The sequence below is a fragment of the Capricornis sumatraensis genome, chromosome 2 (genome assembly GCF_032405125.1).
Source record: "Capricornis sumatraensis isolate serow.1 chromosome 2, serow.2, whole genome shotgun sequence".
Classification (NCBI taxonomy): domain Eukaryota; kingdom Metazoa; phylum Chordata; class Mammalia; order Artiodactyla; family Bovidae; genus Capricornis; species Capricornis sumatraensis.
In genome coordinates, this window is record NC_091070.1 from 109,435,112 (window position 1) to 109,455,562 (window position 20,451).

Consider the following 20,451-nt stretch of genomic DNA (forward strand, 5'->3'; position numbering starts at 1 on the left):
ACACTGGGAGAAGCGTCACCCTAATTCTCACCTCACCTGCTTCCTTTCCTGCCTATCCACCTTCTCTTCATTCCTTCCAACTCTTTGGAGGTATCTTCTCCTCCCAGAGCCCATTTCTTCCACTGCCTATGTCTTTTAATAGAGGATTCAAATCACATGATCAAATTCCCACTAAGTTAGTAGCTCCTGCAGTTTACAGATCCCAGAGGTATACACATCTCCAATTTTAAAAGAAAATATTGCTGTAGATAATATCAGGGTGAAGGACACTTGTAATGACTGAAGATTTCAATGACTGCTTCCTGCAGGTAGCTTCTGATCACTCAGACAGTAAAGCGTCTGCCTTCAATGCAGGAGACCCAGCTTCAATCCTGGGGTCAGGAAGATCCCCTGGAGAAGGAAATGGCAACCCACTCCAGTATTCTTGCCTGGAGAATCCCATGGGCGAAGAAACCTGGTAGGCTACAGTCTATGGGGTCACAAAGAGTCGGACACAACTGAGTGACTTCACTTTCTTTTTTTCTTTCTGTAGGCAGGCCCTGGCTGCTTGGAGATGAGACGTTTTGAGATAGAACAAGAGACCCCCCTCAGGAAGTGTTCTCCTTCTTGAGTCTCATTCCCAGGCTCCTATTGTCTCAAACATGGCGCTGGTGGGTCCTAATCCAAGAAGTGGGCTCTTTCGTCTGCATGTATATTCAGGAATTAGATGAAGTTCCCAGAAATGAAAACTGGTGAGTAATAGATTAGGGGTGGGGAGAAAGGCTGTTTACTTCCTCTCTTCCAGTCAGCTAGGTCTCTTGAGGGTTCCTATCCGTGGTGACTTGCCCATTCTGACACACAGCATGTGGCAGCTGCTACCGCCAGCAGCTCTGCTGCTTCTAGGTAAGTCAGAGTCACTTGGCCTGAGAGCAGAGTACAGGATGCCCTGGGCACAGCAGGCATCTCTTTTCAGGCAAGGAATGAGACCCTCAACCGAGGACAGAACCCCTTACCATGTCTATAGACATGATTTAGCTCCTAGGACACAGCTTCAGGGGTTAGAGATAGGGGAAGCGGGCATAATCAGGAGGTGAAAGGAGAGGACATGAGGTCTCCATCACTTCACTCCTCTAGGTCTCAGCTTCTCTGGCTATAAACTGACAAGTACGCACTGGGTGGTCCCTAAGATCTGTCTCCCATTCTCACTTTCCAATGCTCCTCTCTCAGTCTTTTCATTTCTGTCCTTTCCAGAGGACTTGGGTGGAGACAGTTCCCATGGCTTGATTCAGAGATATTCAACCTGTGCCCTTAACTTTGGGGTTTGAACAGGGACCAAGGAGGAAGGGTACTGAAAACAGGGATTTGGGCAGACAACAGGTTAGGAGGTACAGATGCTGGAAACCAGAAGGCAGGCAATGGGGGCGTTGCCCACTCTATTCATCTTTTTTTGAGATGTCTTTACTTGTTTGTTTGTTTAACGGCTGCACTGGGCCTTCACTGTGGCACTCAGGCTCTTCACTGCTTTGCACGGGCTGTCTCGAGTGGCGGAGCACAAGCTTCTCGTCGCGGTGGTCTCTGTCATCGTGGTGGTCTCTCTTGTTGTGGCACACAGGCTCTAGGGTGTGCAAGCTTCAGTAGCTGTGGCTCAGGGGCTCTAGAACATGAGCTCTGGTTGCTCTGAAGTGTGTGGGATCTTACTTCTGGCACCAGGGATTGAACCCGCATCCCCTTTACTGGCGGGCGGATTCTTACCACCAGGGAAGTCCCCGCTATCTTTATCCTGGTTCTTGGGTACACCGGCCTCTGAAGGCAGAGGTGGGCAGGGGAGTTTAAATACCACACTCCAGTCACCCTGTTCTCTGCTGCTCATCAATATTTGTTTTATTCTTTTTTTCTTACAGTTTCAGCTGACACGCGAGCTGGTGAGTTTGCTTCATGGTCTTGGATTGATCAAGTGAGGCATGGAAATGTGTAATAGCTGCAGGGTACTGTTAGGAAATGTTGTTTGCACAAGAAACTGTTGACATGGAGTTGATGGTGGTGGTGGTGGTTTAGCCGCTAAGCTGTGTCTGACTTGCAACCCCATGGACTATAGCCTTCCAGGCTCGTCTGTCCATGGGATTCTCCAGGCAAAATATTGGAGTGGATTGCCATTTCCTTCTCCGGAGGATCTTCCCGACCCAGGGATTGAAACCAGGTCTCTTGCATTGCGGGCAGATTCTTGGCAGGGGCAATTCCCCCAGCACAGTGGGCTTGGCCCTACCAAGGAGGAAGCTAAGTCTCTAAGTCAATATGCTCAGACTGAGTGCAATACTAAGGCAGAATTGCCAACTCTCAGTTTGCAATGGGTTTTGAGCCTCCTTAGGAATACCAGCAAAGAGCCTGCTCACTTCTCTGCCCTTATCTACATTCTCTTAACACTTCAGCAGACCCCTCAAAGGCTGTGGTGCTCCTAGACCCTCCGTGGAACCGGGTGCTCAAGAATGACCATGTGACTCTGAAGTGCCGGGTAGACTACCCTGTGGAAAACAATTCCACAGAGTGGTGGCACAATGGGACTCGCATCTCAAGCCGGACCTCCAGCTACGTCATTGCAGATGCCCAGGTTGAGGACAGCGGCGAGTACGAGTGTCAGACAGGCGTCTCTGCACTCAGTGACCCGGTGAAGCTAGAAGTCCACGTAGGTGAGTAGGAGAAAGGGAAAGGGAACTGACCAATAAGGGATAAAAGAAGAGGCCCTGAAAAAAATAATGTTCCCAGGAGTTAAACCTAAGATGAGATGATCTGTAGTCTATTGAATTACATCAGAATTGTAGTCCTAGCTTCAAGTAGGCCTTAGGTAAAATGTCAAAGCCTGGCATACACTAGGCACAGGGCTGCTGGACTGCACAATTCCAAGAAGGCACATTCACATAGAATATGAATATATACAGCCTGAATGGTGTCATCTGAAGGTCAGGGCATGACATCAGTGCTCTATAACAGTTATTGAATAAATTAATGAATCCACTTTAGGACCTCAATCTCCTCATTCTCAGACACAGTCTCCACATTCTCTAAGCTACCCCACAAGCCACCCCTCATCATATCTATTTCCTCTTCACATCAACGCTACACTCAAATATACACTTCAGCCTAAATTTGGCAATGTGAAATCTCTCCTAATAGAGATAGATACATGTTCAGCCTGCACATTCATCATGGAACGAAAGTCTTTGTGTCTTAACAAAATCCAGGCATTAGATGCAAGGAAAAGTATGTTGAGGCAGAGATCTCTCCTGGTGTCCCTGAAATCACACCACATAGCCTGGTCCCTGCTGTGTCTTGTAAGCTTGACTCTATCTGCTTGGCTGCCCCGTCTCCATTATGTATGTGAGTGGAACAAGCCTGGAGGGAAAGGTGGGTTTAATGAAGGAGGACCTGCAACAAAATTCCATGGACCTGGGTCTCTGAAGCTGATTTTCTGGGCTCCTACACCTGGCTGTGTTACTTAGTTGACTTAGTTCTCAATCTAGCTAGGTGAGAGATGGCCATGCCTGTGTGCCAAGTTGCTTCAGTCATATCCGACTCTTTGTGACCCTATAGACTGTAGCCTGCCAGGCTCCTCTGTCCATGGGATTCTCCAGGCAAGAACACTGGAGTGGATGGCCATGTCCTCCTCCAGGGGGCCTTCCCAACCCAGGGATCTAAGCCACATCTCTGACATCTCCTGCTTTGGCAGGCAGGTTCTTTACCACTCGCACCACCTGGGAAGCCCAAGAGATGGCCACCTGTGACCAAATAAAATGGGGAATTACCAACAGGAAGCAAGAGAAACCTCAAGTCTGGGAGTTGTTCGTTTGTCTTAAACTTGGCTTTAGAAACTGACTTTAGAAGTCTAATTAGTGTGAACAGTTTTAAATTCTAACCAAGAGCATTAACTTCACCAGGCCAACTCCTGATCATTCTTTTGGACCCATTTCACTTATCTTCTTCTCTGAGAAGCTTTGCTTACTTTCTTTGGGCCAAATTTCTTTGCTCCATTCTCTTTGGTCATGCAGTCCTTTGTTCCTAGCCTGTTGTAACACTTATCACCTAGTATTATAATTATTTCTGAGTATATGTGTTTCTATGCCTAGACCACAGGTTCTTTGCTGTGTCTCAGTCATCTGGGTGTCCCAAATCTGCATGACATGACATAGTAAGTTCTCAATAAGATATTTGTTTAACTAATGTATATATGAAAATTCACTGAGTCCATGACAATCAGAATGGAATAAAAATGTTCTCCCCTCAAAGAAACCAAACTATATATGTGTGTGCGCGCGCACGTGTATGTATGTATATACAACATACGTTATGTATATATATGTGTGTGTATGTGTATATATATATATTACATACCTAACCCCTGTTAATATTTAAGCATATGTTCTTTCTTTTTTTATGAGTATACATACGTTTTATATTCTTTTCAACTTAACATTCTCTGATAAATGTTTTCTCATGTGATTTTAACATTTCTCTGCAGTATCATTTTAAATTTTTCAGGCCACTTCCTGACCATGACTTCAAGTTCTCTGTGTGTGTGAAATCTGGTTACTTGGCAAGGCAGTTGTGAAAAGAGTTGTTTTGTTGATTAACTGTTTCCATCTTGAAGGCTGTGCTCTGTAATGAAATGGTCTTGCTAAGACACTGTGGCCCCTGAAATTAGCAGTTACCATCAGCACTACCAAGCATGCTTTTCTTTCCTCTTCCTGACTTTTATAATGAGCTCACCTTCACAATTTCTGTAGCCACTCCTACGGATACTCAGTAAGCTTCCTCCTGACTGGTTGCAACAGTCTTCCAGCGTTCCTAAAACCATCTATTCCTTCTGAGTCTACCTTTCCTTATTTTCTAGTATGATTTTTACTCTTTGATCTAGAATTTACAGTGGCCCCTTATCACCTTCCATAGCAAATTCAAATGTAGACTTGAAGGATGCTGCAGCTTGCTTCTCACCTGCCTTATCACTTAGTCCCTCTGCTCTCACTTTATGCTTTGATCATGTGTGTGTCTGTCCCTCTCTCCCATTAGACAAAAGTTCTTGGAGTGACTTGAGTTGTCATCCAGAGTCCAGTTGTCTTTTTCCCAAAGAAAGTTATATAAGGACGGTGCCCAGTCTGGAGTTCCATCGTCCCTCAGGATCTGGGTGGTGAGCATCATCTTCAGAAGAGCTTTGTGCTGGATGCTGAGGCCTCCTGGGCCTGTGTTCTCTTTGTGTTTTGCAGACTGGCTATTGCTCCGGCCCACTAAATGGGTGGTAAATGTGGGAGAGCCCATTCAGCTGAAGTGTCACAGCTGGAAAAAAACACCTGTAGTAAAGGTCCAGTATTTCCAGAATGGCAGAGGCAAGAAGTATTTTCATCAGAATTCTGACTTCTACATTCCAGAAGCAAAACTTGAACACAGTGGTTCCTACTTCTGCAGGGGCATTATTGGGACTAAAAACGAGTCTTCAGAGTCTGTGCAGATCATTGTTCGAGGTAAGACACGTGTGGCCCTAAAGGGTCCAGGGACTCCTGTGCTGGGAATCTTGCATTCACACTGGGTAGATGAGTTGGGAGGAAACTGCTGACAATTCCACAGACTTCTTTACAAATGTCATTTACTCTGAAACATGACAGCAGGTGCAAAGACCACATTTCCTCCCTCATAAATATGCCTGTCCTAACTTACCTCATTCAAACCATATCCACACTCTTGTGTGTCTCTATCATGCTGGCCCTTTTATTCACCTGCTCCTGCTCCCCTTTCTCTTCCGCATCTCAAGTTTTAGCCAAGAGTCAAGCTAGCAGTAACCCCTCACTTTTTCAGAGAAAGACCCAGAACCTGTGTTCTGGCTCTGCTCCTGATTAACCATATGACTGTGGCTGCTTAGTCTCTTGAACTCAATTTCCACTTCTGTAACAAAGACAGGTTGACATTTATTGGGCATCTATCAGTGTGCTGGACACTGTGCTGAATGCTTCATTACAGGCACTTAATCTGATAATCAGAGTAACCCTTCACAACAGCATTAAGAGATTGGTAATAGTAACACCACAGATGAAGTTTTCTGTAATATCAAAAATGACAATGATCTCAGTTCATTTCCAAGACAAATACAGTAATCCAAGTCTATGCCTCAACCACTATTGCTGGAGAAACTGAAGTTGAATGGTTCTATAAAGACCTACAAGATCTTCTAGAACTAACACTAAAAAAAAAGATGCCATTTTCATCATAGGGAACTGGAATGCAAAAGTAGGAGGTCAAGAGATACCTGGAGTAACAGGCAAGTTTGGCCTTGGAGTACAAAACGAAGCAGGGCAAAGGCTAACAGAGTTTTGCCAAGAGAATTCACTGGTCATAGCAAAACACCCTCTTCCAACAACACAAGAGAAGATTCTACACATGAACATCACCAGATGGTCAATACTGAAATCAGATTGCTTATATTCTTTGCAACCAAAGATAGAAAAGCTATATACAGACAGCAAAAACAAGACCAGGAGCTGACTGTGGCTCAGATCATGAACTCCTTATTGCTAAATTCAGACTTAAATTGAAGAAAGTGGGGAAAACCACTAGACCATTCAGGTATGACCTAAATCAAATGCCTTATGATTATACAGTGTAATTGACAAATAGATTCAAAGGATTAGATCTGATAGACAGAGTGCCTGAAGAACTATGGATGGAGATTTGTAACATCATACAGGAGGAAATTATCAAAACCATCCCCAAAAAGAAGAAATGCAAAAAGACAAAATGGTTGTCTGAGGAGGCCTTACAAATAGCTGAGAAAAGAAGAGAAGTGAAAGGCAAAGGACAAAAGGAAAGATATATTCACCTGAATACAGAGTTCCAAAAAATAGCAAGGAGAGATAAGAAAGGCTTCCTCAGCAATCAATGCAAAGAAATAGAGGAAAACCATAGAATGGGAAAGAATAGAGATCTCTTCAAGAAAATTAGAGATAAGAAGGGAATATTTCATGCAAAGATGGGCACAATAAAGGAAACAGAATGGACCTAACAGAAGCAGAAGATATTAAGAGGTGGCAAGAATACACAGAAGAACTGTACAAAGAAGATCTTCACAACCAAGATAACCACAGTGTTTGATCACTCACCTAGAGCCAGATATCCTGGAATGTGAAGTCAAGTGGGGCTTAGGAAGCATCACTGCAAATAAAGCTAGGGGAGATGATGGAAATGCAGCTGAGCTATTTCAAATCCTAAAAGATGATGCTGTGAAAGTGCTGCACTCAATATGCCAGCAAATTTGGAAAACTCAGCAGTGGCCACAGGACTGAAAAAAGTCAGTTTTCATTGCAATCCCAAAGAAAGGCAATGCCAAAGAACGTTCAGACTACCACACAATTGCACTCATCTCACACGCTAACAAAGTAATGCTCAAAATTCTCCAAGCTAGGCTTCAACAGTACATGAACCAAGAACTTCTAGAGGTTCAAGTTGGATTTAGAAAAGGCAGAGGAACCAGAGATCAAATTGGCAACATCCACTGGATCATTGAAAAAGCAAGAGAGTTCCAGAAAAACATCTACTTCTGCTTTATTCACTATGCCAAAGTCTTTGACTGTCTGGATCACAACAAACTGTGGAAAATTCTTAAAGAGATGGGAATACAATACCACCTGACCTGCCTCCTGAGAAATCTGTATACAAGTCAAGAAGCAACAGTTAGAACCAGACACGGAGCAACTGACTGGTTCCAAATTTCGAAAGGAGTACATCAAGGCTGTATCGTCACCTGCTTATTTAACTTATATGCAGAGTACATCATGCGAAATGCTAGACTGGATGAAGCACAAGCTGGAATCAAGGTTGCCAGGAGAAATATCAATTACCTCAGATATACAGATGACATCACCTTTATGGCAGAAAATGAGAAAGAACTAAAGAGCCTCTTGAAGAGTGTGAAAGAAAAGAGTGAAAAAGCTGGCTTTTAACTGAACATTCAAAAACCTAAGATCATGGCATCTGGTCCCATCACTTCATGGCAAATAGATGGAGAAACAATGGAAACAGTGACAGACTTTATTTTCTTGGGCTCCAAAATCACTGCAGATGGTGACTGCAGCCATGAAATTAAAAGACACTTGCTTCTTGGAAGAAAAGCTATGACCAACCTAGACAGCATATTAAAAAGCAGAAACATTACTTTACTGACAAAGGTCTGTCTAGTCAAAGGTATGGTTTTCCCAATAGTCATGTATAGATGTGAGATTTGGACCATAAAGAAAGCTGAGCGCCTAAGAATTAATGCTTTTGAGCTGAGCTGTTGGAAAAGACCCTTGAGAGCCCCTTGGACAGCAAGGACAGTCAATCCTAAAGGAAATCAGTCCTGAATATTCATTGGAAGGACAGATGCTGAAGCTGAACCTCCAATCCTTTGGCCACCTGATGTGAAGAACTAACTCACTGGAAAGGACCCTGATGCTGGGAAAGATTGAGGCAGAAGAAGGGACGACAGAGGAGGAGATGAGATGATTGGATGGCATCACTGACTCAATGGACATGAGTTTAAGCAAGCTCTGGGAGTTGATGATGGACAGGGAAGCCTGGCGTGTTGTAGTCCATGGGGTCGCAAAAAGTCAGACATGACTGAGGGACTGAACTGAACTGATATTGAATTCTACTTTCCAAATCACTTAGAAAACATCTCCAGTTTCTGTAGCACCATCCTTCAGGGTCAGAGATGCCCTGCCATGGTGCTCCTGGACTTCCTAATTTCCCAAAACTTCCACCTGGAATCAGACTGAGATAAAAACCCTGATGCTGGGAAAGATTGAGGGCAGGAAAAGAAGGGGGCGACAGAGGAGGAGATGGTTGGATGGCATCATTGACTAAACGGACATGAGTTTGAGCAAACTCTGAGAGATAGTGGAGGACAGTTAAGCCTGGCATGCTGCAGACCATGGGGTCGCCAGGATTCTGACACGACTGAGTGACTGAACAACAACAATACACTCTAAACAATTTACATGTAATAAGACAGCAAGATAGACACACATCTTCTGAGAGTCTAACAAAACAATGCCATAGTTTGTATAAAAAATAACTTCATCACAATTTAAATTGAAAGTAAATACTCTCAAATAGCTAGGAAAAGCGAGAGCAAACAATAAAGAAAATGGGGGCAAATTGCAAACAATTAGTAAAGCTAGGTAAAGACTATCTGAGAGTTATTTGTACTTTACTGGCATCCATTCTTTACGTTCAAAATTATATCACAATTAAGATTTTAAAAATTGAGACTAAAAATCCACTCTAATCTTACTACCTTATAGACAACAGCAAGGAATGACTTTAAAACAATCTTAATGGCTAAGAGGTTGAGAACCAACAAATTCTACCTCTTTCCATTTTGGGTTCTTAGTTACTGAGCCTTGATAAAGAAATATTTTCTGACAATAAGTAGGATAAGTAGTAGATTTCAATGGCTTACTTGTGTGTGTTGGTTGGTTCTTTTTTTTTTTTTTAGATTTCCTTGAGTGGGGTGAATACAACGAGTATACAAGAGACACAAAAGAAAGTTACTGAATTAAAAAACAGTGTTCTCACAACAACTTAAGCTTTGATATCTCTCATTGCTGTTGTACAGTCGCTAAGACATGTTCGACTTTTTGCAGCCCCATAGACAGCATGCCAAGCTTCCCTGTCGTTAACTAACTCCCAAGTTTGCTCAAACTCATGTCTATTGAGTTAGACATGTCATCCTCAGTCACCTCCTTCTCCTCCTGCCTTCAATCTTTCCCAGCATCAGGCTCTTTTCTAATTAGTCAGCTCTTCGCATCAGGTGGCCAAAGTATTGGAGCTTCAGCTTCAGCATCAGTCCTTCCAATGAATATTCAGGGTTGATGATCTCACACAAAACCCAGCTACAAATACCTCCATCAAACATGAAAACACTATTGCTCAAGAAGCACTAGAATCCAAAACTGGTGGGAGGAAGCTGTGGCTTTCTTCCAGACTCCCCCACATTCAATAGAATTTGTTTCTTAGCAGGTGTCAGAAAGACTTCACATTGGTGACCTCACTGTTTATTCCAATTTTCTGCCTAAACAAATGTCATTTTTTCTCATCCCTATGCTCAGGTCTAGGAACTTCACAAACCGTCTCGTCATTCTTTCCACCTTGGCACCAAATCACTTTCTGTCTGGTGATGGGACTCCTGTTTGCAGTGGACACGTGGTTGTATTTTTCTGTACAGAGACACCTTCAAAACTCAGAGGAATGGAGGGATGGCAAAGTCACGTGGAGCAAGGGCCCTTAGAACAAATGAAGGTAATAAAACCAGCAACTCCATCCCATGGGGGTGATAAAAGCAACATCTATGAACCTCTTTCTAATTTCACAGCCTTACCATCTCCCAACAGGCATCTCTGGGAGCAGCAGGAAAATTACACTTCAGACTAGGGATCTGAGGATCCTTCACCCAACTCTATTTCTTCTAGGCTCTGATGGAAAGAAAGTGCCAACAGTGAAGGACCAGTAAATATCTGCATTACCAGAAATAGAAGTCTCAGAGCTACATGGCTGCTTTCTCTATGCCAACCATTCTGTCCCGAGAGAACAACGACATAGACTCTCAAAGATCACCCCTGACGTATGAATATTGTGCTAAAATAAATGGATATGTAAATAAGAGAATTCGTGGTGCAGAGGCAGCTGGATGGTGGTCTACATCTGTTGCTGCAGGCTGACTGCCTTCAAGGCACCCTAAAACTCCTTCTAGTCTGTGGGGACATTTGGGGGTCTAGGGAAGAGAGCACAACCAATGATGAGGGTGGCTGAGAAAGAGCAGGGCAGTCCAGGATAGACAAGACCAGACCACCACCTGGGCTGTCTTCCTAGAACATGAACCATGGTGGAGGTAAAAGAAAATCACCGAAGTGAGACAGGATTGAGTTTTCCAGGTGAGCCCCTGTCAAAAGTATACAGTGTGAGTCTGTGAGTATACAATGATAAACCCTCTCAACGTCAAGAGTAGAAAATGGTCCAGGAAGGGGGTTAGGGGTTGGAGGATTTGCAAAAGAAAACACAGAATAAGCTCATTGGAAGGAATATTGCTGTCCCAAATTAAGCCCAGTGAACAAAGATATATCAGTGTCTAAACCGAGAAAGCATTACAAGAAAAAGTCACCCACAACTTCACAGGAAGGGGTCAGCAGGAGATGAGGATGCTTTTAGACTGAGAATTAGAGAGAAGGGGCATAAAAAACCAGAATTTTCACTTCAATATCTAATTCAGCTTTATTCACATCACCCTTAAACAAATGTTGGATAACCACTATTAAATGTACTAAACTCTACTGAATTAAATCATGAAACTTTGAAATCCTTCAGCATGTCAGTAATAATGGAGTAGAGGTGGAGTCAATCATTGCTTATGGAAGAAAGTTTTAGCTATCTCTCTTTGTGTTTTAGAAGCTTTAAACTGAACATTTCTTGATTCTGGTAAGGCATTTTACAAGATTCTGCATGTTATTGTAAGATAGAAGATGGAAAAACCATGATAATAAAATATGAATGATAGAATCCTTTTGTCCTCCCATTGCCTAAAATCTTATCAGAGATTAGCTAATGACAAACCCCTCTCCTCTCCACAACCATCTCACCATAACTCATATTTCGTTAGTCAACTTGCTAATTCACCAGATCTTGTTGGAACAACTGGGCAAAGGGGAGCTTTTATAAGTAGTCTGGGATAGGAGGATGGATGGGAATTAGAGGTAGTTTTAGAGCATGGGGCAGGTAAGAACAGGTAGAGCTAGGAAAGAAGTAGGTCAACTATGAGCTTTATGCCAAGCCAACAATTCAGGTTTGGTATAAGAATATTAGAAGTATAGGGATATTAGATTTGGACATGAGACAAGGACATTTGGAAACGTTAAACATTCAACTCACATTTACTTAGTACTTAAGTGCCAATTAAAAAAAATTTTTTTTTCTTATGTTTGGCTGAGGCTGGCCCTAATTGCAGGCATGGGAGTTTAGCTGCTCTGGGGCTTGTGGGATCTTAGTTTCCGAGGCAGGGATCAAACCCATATCCCCTGAATTGGAAGGCAAATTCTTAACCACTGGACCACCAAGGATATCCCCAAGCTAGAGTTTAGCTGATGAAGATATCAAGATGAACAACCCAGGATCACTCCCTGGAGCAATTTTCATTCTAGTAAGAAAAATAAAAAGCATAAATAGAGGATGAAGAAAGGGCTGCTGAAAAGAAGCTTAATATTTGGTGTTGTGGTAATGGATGACTAAGAGTTCGCCAGGCAAAAAGGAGAGGTGCTGAAGGCTCATGGACAATGATTCAAAAGCCAGGCGGGGCGGGGCGGGGGGCGGTGGCGGGTGTCAAGAAAGTGGTTTGGTTCTGTTGCAGTCTAAAGAGTCAGTGAAGGACAGAAAAGAGTTCAGGGGCCAGATCTTGAAAGGCACTGCCTTCCAAGCTAAGGAGATTGTCATTTACCCTGCAAGTCATTGAAGGATTTTAAGCAGAACAGATCTTTTCTAAAGAAAGCCTCTCTGGCTTTCTGGAGGCTGGAAAGAAGAGGACAGTTGAAGACAGGAGACTGCTTAGGCAGCAAGGTGGTTATTGCAGTAACTCAGGGGGCAAGTAATCAGAAAGTAAATATCAGCAGGCAGAAGAGGAAGATGGCTATTCAAATATTTAGAAGGTAGATTCTCCAAAAATTGTTAACCAGCAGGACGTAGCATGACTGAGGGCCCAGGGTCAGGAAACACAGTTTCACAAGTTAAGAATACCAGTATAACGGGCAAGACAGGCAGACGTAGGGTAAAAGAATCCAGTTTTGGATTATGAATGCTTACTTACTTTGGTTGGTAAATATTTTTAAAGCATCAGTCTCATGATGCAATTTTAGTAGAACCTTACTCAAGCAAGTAAAAATTGCTTTACTGGTTGCAGCCCTGATCTCACACACCCTTTGTTTAGAAACTGCTAGCAAAATACACAGTGAACTGAAAGAGATGAGATTTGTGGTTGCCAAGGGGGAGGAGGGAAGGGAGAGGGGAGGACTGAGAGTTTGGGGTTGGTAATGGAAACAATTACACTGAGAATGGATAAACAACAAAGTCCTGTACAGCACAGGAAACTATATCCAATTTCTTGGGATTGACTTATAATTATGTGTATAACTGAGTGACTTTGCTATACAGAAAAATGCCATACAGTGCCACAAAGCGCCACGACACTGCTATACAGTGTTATGCCAAAGAGATTGGCACAACACTGCAAATCAACTATTGTTGCTGAGTCGCTAGGTCGTGTCCGACTCCTTTGTGACACCATGCGGTGTAGCCAGCCAGACTCCTCTGTCCATGGGATTTCCCAGGCAAGAATACTGGAATGAGTTGTCATTTCCTTCTCCAAGGGATCTTCCTGACCCAGGGATCCAGCCTGCTTCTCCTGCACTGGCAGGCGGATGCTTTACCGCTGAGCCACAGGGGAGCCCAAATCAACTATGGAAGTGAAAGTGAAAGTCGCTCGGTCGTGGCAAACTCTTTGCGACCAGGCGGACTTTACAGTTGGCGGAATTCTCCAGGCCAGAATACTGGAGTGGGTAACCTTTCCCGCCTCCAGGGGATCTTCCCAACCCAGGGATCAAACCAAGGTCTCCCTCAATGCAGGCGGATTCTTTACCAGCTGAGCCACAGGGAAAATCCCAAATCAACTATACTTCAATTTCTAAAACAAACAAAAAAACAGTAGTAGGTTGGATGCAGGTTGGGTGGAAATTTGCAGACTTTCACAATATTAATGCAATTGGTTTCCGGTGAGAAACTGACAGGTCTGCCTCAAGGGTCAAAATTGCTACCCTCCGTTCCTGGGTGGGCTCGAACCACTGACCTTTCGGTTAACAGCCGAACGCGCTAACCCATTGCGCCACAGAGACAGACGGTAGAAGCGAGCCTTTCCAAATTAGGTCACTGAAAAATAAACTCGAAGTGTCCTGTGTCTCCAATATGGTTGAGACCTGCGTAGGAACTGGTAGAGACATCCCCCTCCAGGAAGTAAGTAGCCCAGAGAGAAGTGGGTCCTTTTCCCGCACTAGCACCTGCTTAGATTTGAGACAGGACTCAGTTTCTATCCGGAAGATGCTAACAAAACGAGAGCAGCCAAAGGTGAATGAACCGGACTCTTCGTCGTCGTTCGGTCGCTCAGTCGTGTCCCACTCTTTGCGACCTCATGGACTGCAGCACGCCAGGCCTCTCTGTCCATCACCAACTCCCAGAGCTTGCTCAGACTCATGGCCATTGAGTCGGTGATGCCATCCAACCATCTCATCCTCTGTCGTCCCCTTCTCCTCCGGCCTTCAGTCTTTCCCAGAATCAGGGTCTTCTCGAATGAGTCAGCTCTTCTCATCAGGTGGCCGAAGTATTGGAGCTTCAGCTTCAGCATCAGTCCTTTCAATGAATATTCAGGGTTGATTTTTCTTTAGGATGGACTGGTTGGACCTCCTTGCAGTCCTAAGGACTCTCGAGAGTCTTCTCCAGCACCACAGTCCGAAGGCATCAGTTCTTTGGCCCTCAGTCTTTTTTATTGTCCAGCTCTCACATCGGTACATGACTACTGGAAAAACCGTTAACTTTGACTAAACAGACCATTGTTGGCAAAGTAATGTCTGTGCTTTTTAATACACTGTCTAGGTTTGTCACAGCTTTTCTTCTAAGGAGCAAGCATCTTTTAATTTCATGCCTGCTGTCACCGTTCGCAGTGATTTGGCGGCGAAAGTCTGTCACTGTTTTCATTGTTTCTCCATCTATTTCTCCATGAAGCGATGGGACTGGATGCCATGATCTTGAATGTTGAGTTTAAAACCAGCTTTTTCACTCTTCTCTTTCACCCTCTTCAAGAGGCTCTTTAGTTCTTCCTCTCTTTCTGCCATAAAGGTGATGTCATCTGTATATCTGAGGTTATTGATATTTATTCCGGCAGTCTTGATTCCAGCTTGTGCTTCCTCCAGTCTGGAGTTTGAAATGACAAACTCGGCGTATAAGCCAAATAAGCAGGGTGACAATATACAGCCTTAACTACTCCTTTCCCAATTTTGAAACAGTCTGTTGTACCATGTCCAGTTCTAACTGTTGCTTCTTGACCTGCGTATAGGTTTTGCAGGAGGCAGGTCAGGTGGTCTGGTAGTCCCATCTCTTTAAGAATTTTCTACAGTTTGTTGTGATCCACACAGATGGGTTTCTTGGGGGGAATCCAAAATGAATGCTGTGGGTTCAGGAGTTCATTTGGTTTTGCTCAGAGAAGTACATCACCATACTTTTTTTGCCGATTTAGGCAGTTTATGCGTTCATGTGTGAGTGTTAACTTATAATAACATTATTACTGTGAAAATTTTAAATACTGCATCACATGTCCAATCAAGTCTGGAATAATGTTATATCTAAGTAAAGGAGCATAGTGAAACAAAACTAATCTTCAATTCCAGCTGTTTAGAAGGATTTCTACTACCTTATTAGGCTCCCAGACAGAACATAGAGTTTATAAATGCCTGTAATTTAAGGACTTTCACTCTGACATAATCCAGATTCAAATATTCACGGGCCCTTATCCAACGAAATCAACCTAGGGATTCTGGCCAGTGCTGGGCCTGGTAAAGTTTGGAGAGAAGCTCCTCTGTTTGTTCTTGAGCCATTTAAAAACCCCAGACTTTCTGAGCTGCATCTTCTCTGCCACAGGCATACCCAACCAGGTTACGACACCAGTTCTTCGCTGAACCCAGGCACTCACAAGAAGCGATTTTCTCTGTTGTCCAAGTCCCAGGGCACCTCTGAAACCAACACATAGAATCTCCATCTTCCTTCTGCACCACCATCCTTGTAATAATGGGTTCCAGACTAGGTGCATGTCCAACTTTTCACTGATTTCCAGTGAAATGAGATTACACACTATATATATATGTGTGTGTGTGTGTGTGCGTGTGTGTGTGTGTCTGTGTATCTCAGATAAGCTTGCCAAATGACCTCCAAGCCAACATTGTTTTTTCAATCTTTAAATTTTTGTTTTTACATGTCCCTTCTTTTATAACATTAAGATGAGGATAGATGAGAGTTGATGTGGCTGTGATTGTTTTATCAATTTCCTAACTTAGCAAAACAAAAACTTAACAACCCTATGTTGGTCACCAACATTTGGGGGAAATTTTTACTTCTCTATGAAGTCCTAGTTTGGGAATCACTACTTTCATCTTGGCCACAAAAAGTAAAAATAACTTCCAAGTTTATTCTATATACATATACATTTCCTGTACTTCACTTTGCATGCACACATGATAATCCAAAAGAAGGTGGGAAAAGAATAAAAGAAAAATTGAGGCAAAAAGAAAGTACAAAATGGGATAGTGAAATAAATCCGAAATATATCAGTAATCACAACCAATATAACTGGAGAAAACGTGCCAGTTAAAAACAAAAGTGGATTTTTAAAATATATTTTATTCTTATTTTGTTTAGAAGAATGATGTTAAACAGAAAGACTGAATGTAAAAGAATTGTTACTCTTGTGAGGCCCTTGGACTGCAAGGAGATCCAACCAGTCCATCCTAAAAGAAATCAGTCCTGAATATTTATTGGAACGACTGATGCTGAAGCTGAAACACCAGTACTTTGGCCACCTCATTCATGTGAAGAACTGACTCATTTGAAAAGACTCTGATGCTGGAAAAGATTGAAGGCAGGGGGAGAAGGGGACAACAGAGGATGAGATGGTTGGATGGCATCACCGACTCAATGGACATGAGTTGGTGATGGACAGGGAGGCCTGGAGTGCTGCAGTCCATGGGGTCACAAAGAGTCAGACCCAACTGAGCAACTGAACTGAACTGAACTGATGTCAGAAACATTCCAAGGAAAAAAAAGTTTGTAGTTTGTATATATTAATAGCTATATAGTGGACAAACTAAAGTTTAAGAAATAAATCATCACTAGAAGAGGATGGTCACTATATGCTAATAAAAGATTAAACACATGATAAACACATAATAACTCTAAACACTATTAAAATAGTATTAAAATATAAAAGCAAGAATTATTAGACCAAGAGGGAAATTAACAAATCTATCACCACGGTGGGAGAATTCAACATACTTCTCTCAGTATTTGATAGATCAAATAGTTCAGTTCAGTCGCTCAGTCGTGTCCGACTCTGTGACCCCTTGAATCACAGCACACCAGGCCTCCCTGTCCATCACCAACTCCCGGAGTCTACCCAAACCCATGTCCATCGAGTCAGTGATGCCATCCACCCATCTCATCCTCGGTCGTCCCCTTCTTCTCCTGCCCCCAATCCCTCCCAGCATCAGGGTCTTTTCCAACGGGTCAACTCTTCACATGAAGTGGCCAAAGTATTGGAGTTTCAGCTTCAACATCAGTCCCTCCAGTGAACACCCAGGACTGATCTCCTTTAGGATGGACTGGTTGGATCTCCTTGCAGTCCAAGGGACTCTCAAGAGTCTTCTCCAACACCATAGTTCAAAAGCATCAATTCTTCGGCTCTCAGCTTTCTTCATCGTCCAACTCTCACATCCATACATGACCACTGGAAAAACCATAGCCTTGACTAGACGGACCTTTGTTAGCAAAGTAATGTCTCTACTTTTCAATATGCTATCTAGGTTGGCCATAACGTTCCTTCCAAGGAGTAAGCGTCTTTTAATTTCATGGCTGCAATCACCATCTGCAGTGATTTTGGAGTCCCTAAAAATAAAGTCTGACACTGTTTCCACTGTTTGCCCATCTATTTCCCATGAAATGATGGAACCAGATGCCATGATCTCAGTTTTCTGAATGTTGAGCTTTAGGCCAACATTTTCACTCTCCTCTTTCACTTTCATCAAGAGGCTTTTTAGTTCCTCTTCTCTTTCTGCCTTAAGGGTGGTGTCATCTGCATATCTGAGGTGACTGATATTTCTCCCTGCAATCTTGATTCCAGCTTGTGCTTCTTCCAGCCCGCATTTCTCATGATGTACTCTGCATATAAGTTAAATGAGCAGGGTGACAATATACAGCCTTGACATACTCCTTTTCCTATTTGGAACCAGTCTGTTGTTCCACGTCCAGTTCAAACTGTTGCTTCCTGACCAGCATACAGGTTTCTCAAGAGACAGGTCAGATGGTCTGGTGTTCCCATCTCTTTCAGGATTTTCCACCGTTTATTGTGGCCCACACAGTCAAAGGCTTTGGCATAGGCAATAAAGCAGAAGTAGATGTTTTTCTGGAACTCTCTTGCTTTTTCGATGATCCAGCGGATGTTGACAATTTGATCTCTGGTTCCTCTGCCTTTTCTAAAACCAGCTTGAACATCTGGAAGTTCACAGTTCATGTATTGCTGAAGCCTGGCTTGGAAATTTTAGAGGATTACTTTACTAGCGTGTGAGATGAGTGCAATTGTGTGGTAGTTAGAGCATTCTTTGGCATTGCCTTTCTTTGGGACTGGAATGAAAACTGACCTTTTCCAGTCCTGTGGCCACTGCTGAGTTTTCCAAATTTGCTGGCATATTGAGTGCAGCACCTTCACAGCATCATCTTACATATAAACAAATGAACAAGCTTGACTTTATATATATATATAAACGGATTCCAGATTAGGAGCAGATTCAGTTCAAAGATACATATGTAGTAGTACCAATTTCATGAGTATATTAAGACTTGTTTAACAAGTCTATTAAAACAAGTTTAACAATATTCCATAGACAGAGGAGCATGGTGTGCTACAATCCATGGAGTCGCAAAGAATCGGACACAACTGAGTGACTAACACGTTAACGTTTTGTATGTATATGGTGGTTTAGCCGCTAAGTCCTGTCCCACTATGCTCCTCCATCCATGGAATTCTCCAGGAAGGAATACTGGAGTCAGTTGCTATTCCCTTCTCCAGGGGATCTTCCCGACCTGGAGCTGGAAGCCGAGTCTCCTGCATTACGGAGAGATTCTTTACTGTCTGAGCCACCAGGAAAGCCTTATGTACATATATATATAACTCTGCAACCAATTCTATATGTATATAAAACTCTGCGACCAATAATTAGTTTATATATTCTTCTCAATTTACTTTGTATGAGGCCATAAAACAAGTCTTAATATACTCATGAAATTGTCACTACTACATATGTAACTTTGAACTGAATGGTGTTTCACTCAGAAAGCAATTACAAAATACAAATTTTAAAAACCTTGTGTATTTGGACTTTTTTTAAATTGCTTTTAAATAACTCATAATAAAGACAAATTGAATGAAAATTGAAAAATACTTGGACTGAGTAACTAAAACTAGAGCATATCAGAATTAGCCAATGCTCAGTGTTTTACATGTGCTCGTGGGTAAAGGAATACTATACTAACCGTCAATGTTTAGACTGTATGTTAAACAGTATTTTCTGTTAAATAAATCTGTTTTTAAAAAATGAAATACAATTTCACGCTATTACAGTGAGAGGAATAAATAGCCAGTAACTATTCTGATTGGTCAGTGCCATACCAATGAACTCCTCAGATAGAATCGTCCTCTGGGTTCTGCTCTGGCTCTCCCTATCCACTCCAGAGAATCCCAGGGATATGGGAGCCTGGTGGGCTGCCGTCTATGCGGTCGCACAGTCAGGCACGACTGAAGCGACTTGGCAGCAGCAGCATACACTGCAGAAACCTTCCCCATACCACTGCTGGCCAACTTTAAGAAACTCTAGGTAGTCACTTCCAAGGAGCCCACTCAGTGCCTCCCTATATGCAGGTCTCATTTAAGCCAGCCTACTGCAGGTCCTGGATGTAGGTCCCTGTCCCTAAATGTCTCCCAGGACAGGGCTACCTGAACCACAGTCCAATTAACAAGCGCTCAGTGTCAGTCTGAACACTACTCAGCAAACTTCTGTAGGCACCCTTGCTTGTAGCCATCTGTGGGAACTGCAGGCTCCACCCAGTCTTGACACCAAGAGAGCCGGAATAGCAGAGAGAGCAGGCAGGCAATAATAGGTCATGGTGAAGGCATCGGCCAGGTGTTGTGGCCTCTGCTGCTTTTCTTACACTGAAGTATAAGAAAAATCGGGGACTAAGGGATGACTGAGATGCACTTGTTCTCTTTTTCTATCCGTGTTCTACTAATATTTTACCTTCTTGGGATGAGGTGGGGTTTTGGGTTTTTTTTTTTTAAACCCAAACATCTTCCCACCATGGGCATTAAAATTTGTTTTAGTGATAAAATGAATAATTAATGTTTGAGTGTTGCCAGGCACTATTCTAAACATTAACTAACTCATTTGAAAGTTGTAATTATGATCTCTATCCCCTCTGACAGATGAGGGAACTGAGACAGAGAGCCGAAACTCCAACCCGGGGAGCACGAGAGACCCATGTGCTTAGCCACCACATTTCGTCACCTCATCCAGCCTAAGTGGCTGAGGTCAGCCTAATTGCATATCT

At 43.0% G+C, this 20,451-nt stretch overlaps 1 protein-coding gene and 1 non-coding gene across 4 annotated transcripts; one reads left to right on the forward strand and one right to left on the reverse strand.

Moving 5' to 3' along the window:
* The first annotated feature begins 824 nt into the window (after positions 1-824).
* LOC138073197 (low affinity immunoglobulin gamma Fc region receptor III-A-like) lies at positions 825-11,478 on the forward strand. 3 transcript variants are annotated; one of them, XM_068964760.1, is made up of 6 exons: positions 825-882; positions 1,881-1,901; positions 2,409-2,663; positions 5,232-5,486; positions 10,104-10,293; positions 10,386-11,478. In XM_068964760.1, exons 1-5 carry the CDS (start codon positions 843-845, stop codon positions 10,280-10,282), a joined length of 750 nt encoding a protein of 249 aa, XP_068820861.1. In that variant the 5' UTR covers positions 825-842; the 3' UTR covers positions 10,283-10,293; positions 10,386-11,478. The 3 variants fall into 3 exon arrangements, with proteins under 3 accessions (XP_068820861.1, XP_068820859.1, XP_068820860.1); XM_068964758.1 differs by having other exon boundaries at positions 843-882; positions 2,406-2,663; XM_068964759.1 differs by having other exon boundaries at positions 843-882; positions 2,406-2,663; positions 10,464-11,478.
* Positions 11,479-13,851: 2,373 nt separating this feature from the next.
* Positions 13,852-13,925, reverse strand: TRNAN-GUU (transfer RNA asparagine (anticodon GUU)). Its single transcript has one exon. It is a non-coding gene; the product is annotated as a tRNA-Asn (tRNA).
* Between the last annotated feature and the right edge of the window lie 6,526 nt (positions 13,926-20,451).

Coding starts and splice junctions, on each gene's coding strand:
- LOC138073197 (XM_068964758.1), top strand. CDS start 843: ATGTGGCAGCTGCTACCGCCAGCAGCTCTGCTGCTTCTAG. Junction 883..1,880: donor AGCAGCTCTGCTGCTTCTAG/GTAAGTCAGAGT, acceptor TTTTTCTTACAG/TTTCAGCTGACACGCGAGCT. Junction 5,487..10,103: donor TGTGCAGATCATTGTTCGAG/GTAAGACACGTG, acceptor CCCTATGCTCAG/GTCTAGGAACTTCACAAACC.